This window comes from Cariama cristata, unplaced genomic scaffold (genome assembly GCF_000690535.1).
Source record: "Cariama cristata isolate BGI_N322 unplaced genomic scaffold, ASM69053v1 scaffold11977, whole genome shotgun sequence".
In the NCBI taxonomy this organism is placed as follows: domain Eukaryota; kingdom Metazoa; phylum Chordata; class Aves; order Cariamiformes; family Cariamidae; genus Cariama; species Cariama cristata.
The window spans coordinates 63041-68648 of NW_009628404.1; the positions used below are offsets into that span (position 1 = coordinate 63041).

Here is a 5608-nt window from a genome sequence, read left to right on the forward strand (position 1 = left end):
ACACACATCTTTCATCTTAAGTTTGCAAGATAGGTTCAAACTAGTTGACTTAGTATTTTCCACACTCACATGGATACTGCTTGCAAAGAATAAGGTATTAAAATAATACTCCGCAGTGGAGTAAAAACACGTCGAAAATAAACGGAATGCTCCCCCTAGTGCTTGTACTAGTGACAAATCCTGCCCGGCACAGTCTGCGTGAAATGGTGATAAACAGGAGATAAATAAGACAGGTGAACGATTGTATATTTAACTCAGAAAACAATCAAAAACATATCACTGGGACCAAGAAGTGTCAGCTGTTGAAATCCAGCATTTAAAATTTTGTACCACTCTCCCTACTCCAGTGCTTCCAGGGTTTTGGTTTCTTTTAAACTGTGCTTTTAGTAAAAATTTCTCCCAAATTTTTCCCGTCAACTGAAGGCAGAGCCCTGAGGAAATTCCTACCAGGTAAGAAATGAAGCCCAAAGATGTTTCAAGATGATAGGTACAATCATGCTTTTTCTCCTGTATTGTACCCAGAAGCTGCCAAGTTAATATTAGCATTCCCATAACACAATTGCAATGAAGCTCTGGTAAGTCTGGTACCTTTGGATATGCTCAACATCACAAATAAGTCAGATATTTAAGACAACCTATGTCTGCAGCTAGCATAGTCCACCAGAATATTCATCCTCTTCCTCGTCAGCATGAGAGCCCACTGCAGCTGGTCCTCTTGCTTTGTCTTGTGCAGTGTTTGGCGATTTCTTCTTGATTCCACCTCCTGGGACCACCAAGGTAAGACCAAGCTTGGCATACTGACAACAACAAGGCAAGTTTAATTTCTATACTACCACAGAAGTAAAAATCTTGTCGAATTATACTGCACAGAACTGACTGACTCTCACAATAAACAAGCAGGTAACATTAAGTACAGAAAACAGATTGATGCTGCTTTCAGAGCATATTTTTTCCAGCTTAGAAAAAATGAACCAATGTTAGGCTTATTCTATCTCAAACACTCGAAGAATGGGATGCAAGATCTGTATTGATACTGCTTCTTATAGAATAATTTGGCCATATCCTACAGCTTCTGTGGTTCAAGCTTTACGTAAAAATAATGATTTTTCAGTATGCAGCTCTGCATACATTATCTAGTAATAGCTCACGTAAAAAGTCTTACAACCGTTTTTCAGTAAGACTGGTACCTTAACTTTCACTATTCAACATAGTAACAAAATAAAATTAGTCAATACTGTTACGAAGTTTGGCATGGATGGATGTCTCCTTTACTTCATACCTTTCCTATCCTTATACTTTCTACAATTTACAAGTACAATTTAAAAAAAGAAAAAAAAAAAAAAAGAGGGGACGGACGATGACTACATACAACTACTTTCTTAAAATGAAAAAAACCCCACCTTTCACTAATTAGTACCTTGCTAATGAATAAGTGCTGAAAAAAACCATTCAATAATGCCATCCTGTAGACATCATATTCTGTAATAAGGCATTTCTGAGATAAAGCATAAGCAGCAAACTGTTCTGGCCCCTAAGGAACCAAGCAGAAGGAAACTGAATTTTGGTCAATTTGTCAAACTCAGCAAATCCACAACAAACTGCTCTTTCACCTAAGCCTTCCCACTATCTGAAAGAAACAACAATGTGGGAATTTACATTGGCAGGCAACAAAGTAAAAGAACACATAAAGTATTCTTATGCACATAAAGTTCACAGGCACAGGGTAGGATGACAGCAAGTCACACCAAGTACAGGGACCCTGCTCTTCTTATTTTACTCTACTAGAAAAAAAAAATTTCTACTGGAACAAGCAAAAAGATTATATATTAAAAAAAAAAATCCCATAGGAACTGCCTACTTACATCATTGTCCATGTATTTGAAGAGTGGCAAATTACAGACTTCAGAAACTTGATCCTGATCTTGCTGGTCATACCCTTCTAAAAGTTGCTCTAGAGCTGCACAGTCTTCACTCCCATTAAATCCTGGTATACTGAAGGAAATTAACAGTTCATTTAGGGCATTTCAGCAATCTACGTGACACTCAGCTGTTCTATCTTTCAATGCTGCTTCATTAACAGCAGAAGAGCAAGCAGCTTTTAAGAATCTGATGGACTGCTTATTCCACAAAACTGCCTATAACCACTTTCATTTCTCCAGGTATACAGATCATATCCATAAAATTAAACTTTCAGCAATATTAGTTTGCATGCTAAGAATAAGACCACAGTCATAGTCAAGACCAAAAGAAAATAGTAGAATTTTTCAGTTTTTCCTGACTAGTCAATAAACTCTTCCTCCACTTTACATACAGAAAAATTCTGTAAGGAGTTTCTATATATAAAATACAAATTGAGGACTTGGAAAATATGAGCAAGACGTTTAAAGATTGATCTTGAAAAATTCTTTCTAAAAATAAAGTACAATTTAACTTACACATATGTTTAAGTCATTTCACTAAAACCCACAGTTTAAGTAAAAATATGTCGTTTCAGTATTTTGTTACTGAAGTCCTAATGAAAGGTGAAATGGAGAGTTGCTGGGAAAGTCTCTGGAACCAGGGTTAAACACTAATCCAGATTTTGACACCAGAATTTTCTCTTGGATGTGTAAAGAATGCCTTCTTCCTTTCAATGTGTTCAATTGGATGACTTTCTGCTTCCTAAATTATCTTTCAGTTCAATCAACTGTTTTAAAAAAGTCACAAAAAGTAGAAATCTTGCTTTTCTTCTTCCAGTGTATGATGAGGGCAAGATCTCCTAGGTCAACATAACCAGAAATGCAGTAACTCACACGCTGCAAACTTTTAACAAAAACATTTAGATTAATCTTTCCCTCTAATCACCATACTAGATAGTTTAATTGATTATGGTGGGATGCTGTTACTGTGCATTTTCAGACTCCTTTCCATATTTCCATCCTCAAACTGTAATAAAATATGGTAATGACAAGTTAGAATTTCAACTTTTTAAGGGCCTCCACACATTACAGGGTAAAAAGATCCTGAAAAAATTTAAATTCAGTTAGCAACATCCAGAAATACCCACTTTTAATCCTAAACATTTGTTTACAATAGCTAATCCATCTCTGATCCATTTGAAAAGAAAAAGACAACCTAAAGGATACGAGTAAGAATCCTAGACACAATAGTATCCTGCTCAGCTTTTAACAAGGAAAAAAAAAAAATAAAATGGGAAGAACTTCTGATTTCCATCTAATTTCACCTGTCACACATAACTACTTCTTTATTACTAACTTTTTTATTTTAGGTTCATTAAGAAGAATGACCATGGTAATTACAGCTAAATCTGTTAAGAGTGAAAAAAATTCCTGATAGCCACATAGCAGGGAATGTTATTATTGTACTACAAGTCAACAGAAGTACTGGCTTAAAATCTCTTGACAGACAGTGTTTCCATTGCTCTTTCATAGGAGTAGATCTACATCAATCGAAAAATTCAGTTTAAAATTATAGGACATGAAATGGACTTACCTATAGCTTTCCCTCACACATCTTTCTGCGGCAACATAATCATTTCTGTGAAGATGAACTAAGACTTGAGCAATAGTTTTCTAAACAAAAACAAAACAAAAAAACCCCACAACCTGATGATTCTTTATAAATTAACAGTGAAATAGGAGAAAAATACTGGACTACTAATATTTAGCGTGAAAAAAGTCATTACGATCTGCAACGATTCTAAGATACTGACTCAAAAGAGTCAGAACAACATAGTGAAAAAGTAGTAAGCCATATCCTCAGCTGGTATGAAACATATTATCGCCTAACATTATAATGAGCTGTTGTACCAAGTAACAGTTTTTGTGGTTTGTTATTTTTGATTAAAATCTTTATTTTTTATGTGTTTGTTGTTTTTGACAGCTCCTGTAGATAACAGCACCTTATCTTCAACATTATAATGGTGAAAAAACCCACAGTTACAGGTTGGGAAAATGTGCACTACCACAAATTCTCATCATTTAGCAAGAAACATATCCCTGAACCAAGAGGTACATACTGTTAGTCAGCTGTCATTAGTTACCCAGAAAAACTTGAAATGCACTATCAGAGATTGTCTCTTAGAGTTTACCTTATAGCATGTTGGGTAATTTTCAATTTCCTTATAAATACTTTTTTCCTTTTGAAGAGACAATGCAGCCTCATCTAGTCTAAAAAACCAAAAAGACAGTTAGGAGTATCAGTGCCAGGAATACAGCACAATGAACCTAAGAGTAATTACAAAGTGTTTAACCAATAGACCAGCAAATCTACTGAAATAAAAAGCAACACAACTAAAAATCAGCAGTAGATCTTACTAACAGAGTAGACTTGTATACGTGCAGGCTAAGAACATCTCTGGTATTCACTCAGAGAAACCTAACTTTTCATAACATTGTACAAGATGAATGCCTTGTTACGTACCCTAACAGATTTCTGCATGTCATGAGGTTACTATAAGCTATCAGTAATTCCGATATCCATGAACTATCAATATTAAGCCATAGTAACAGCTTTTGAGTTTGAATAATCTTTTAATCATCATAGTAAACTTCTAGAAACTAGCAATAGCATGTGAGCTATAAAGCAGCACGGCAACTAAGTCTTTCAGGCGTTTTGAAGCTATGTTGACTTGCTTTCACAGAAAGACTTTCAAGTTGCTCTGTAAATTTCCTTTGCTGACTACAATTCTGCAGTGAAATAAAGCGTCTTAAATGTAGAGCTAGAAACCCAGACAATTTCTTAAAGGAAATTCAGTGAAGCTTGCTTTCAGTGAAGCAAGTCTAAGCTGTACTAGCAATTAACAATTAAAATAAATTCCCATTGAGACTCCAAGATACACTTTTCTTTACAAAGTCCAGAATCAGACTGCTGCAAACAGATTTCTTTCCTCAGGTTAGTGACGTAATTCCCCTGTTTTGTATTCCACAGCTATGAAAGACTTGCAAGTACCTTCTCTACATATTAGTGCTGGAAGAAAAAAATAATTGTTAACCTACTTCAAGAAATTTAAGAAAACTGGTGTATGTGCTTTCTAGCTATTTAACAAACAGAAAGGAAACAAAGCCTTATAGCCCGCATTCTCCCATCCCAGAACACAAAACAGGTGGTTCCTGGATGAAAGTGGCAAATCCCACAGAAACTGAATTTTAGTTTGAAGTGCATCTCAAAGAAGAATTAAGTAACAGTATATAAATCCAACAACAGCAAGAAAAAAAACAAACAATGAAAAATCACTATTAAAGATTCTATTATATTAAAAAAAAAAAAGGCATAAAGCTATACCTGCGTCCTCTGACTAGAAGTCTTGATGCCTTGCCTAGCATTTCTAATGCCTGCCGTAAACGTTCTTCATTCTAGAAAAGAATAAAAAGAATTCATGCATTCCTATTTCATTTGCATAAAATTAATACCTCTAGACCTTAATCTAAGTACATCATCTGCAACTTAGAACAACTGTTATATCAGCAGTTCACACACTCAGGGGAAACGGGAAGAGTATTGGTGCACCCAAGTCCCACAGCCAGCTCTCATATGGATCTCCAGAGCAAAGTAACATCAATGCAAACTTGCTAACCTGGAAACACTTCAGAACTGACGACACAGAAGT

General features: G+C 35.4%; 1 protein-coding gene across 1 annotated transcript; it reads right to left on the bottom strand.

Moving 5' to 3' along the window:
• Nucleotides 1-409: 409 nt before the first annotated feature.
• Nucleotides 410-5348, bottom strand: NAPG (N-ethylmaleimide-sensitive factor attachment protein, gamma). Its single transcript, XM_009704807.1, has 5 exons — nt 5284-5348; nt 4091-4169; nt 3493-3572; nt 1863-1992; nt 410-797 (listed from the first exon to the last, which is right to left on the bottom strand). The coding sequence occupies exons 1-5, from the start codon at nt 5322-5324 to the stop codon at nt 648-650; spliced, it is 480 nt and encodes a 159-aa protein (XP_009703109.1). The 5' UTR covers nt 5325-5348; the 3' UTR covers nt 410-647.
• Between the last annotated feature and the right edge of the window lie 260 nt (nt 5349-5608).

Excerpts from the sequence above, each read along its gene's own strand:
- NAPG (XM_009704807.1), bottom strand. The coding sequence starts at position 5,324 with ATGCTAGGCAAGGCATCAAGACTTCTAGTCAGAGGACGCAG. Across the intron at positions 3,573-4,090 it reads ATTACCCAACATGCTATAAG|AAAACTATTGCTCAAGTCTT; the intron begins GTAAACTCTAAG and ends GTTTTTGTTTAG. Across the intron at positions 798-1,862 it reads TCAAATACATGGACAATGAT|TATGCCAAGCTTGGTCTTAC; the intron begins GTAAGTAGGCAG and ends TGTTGTTGTCAG.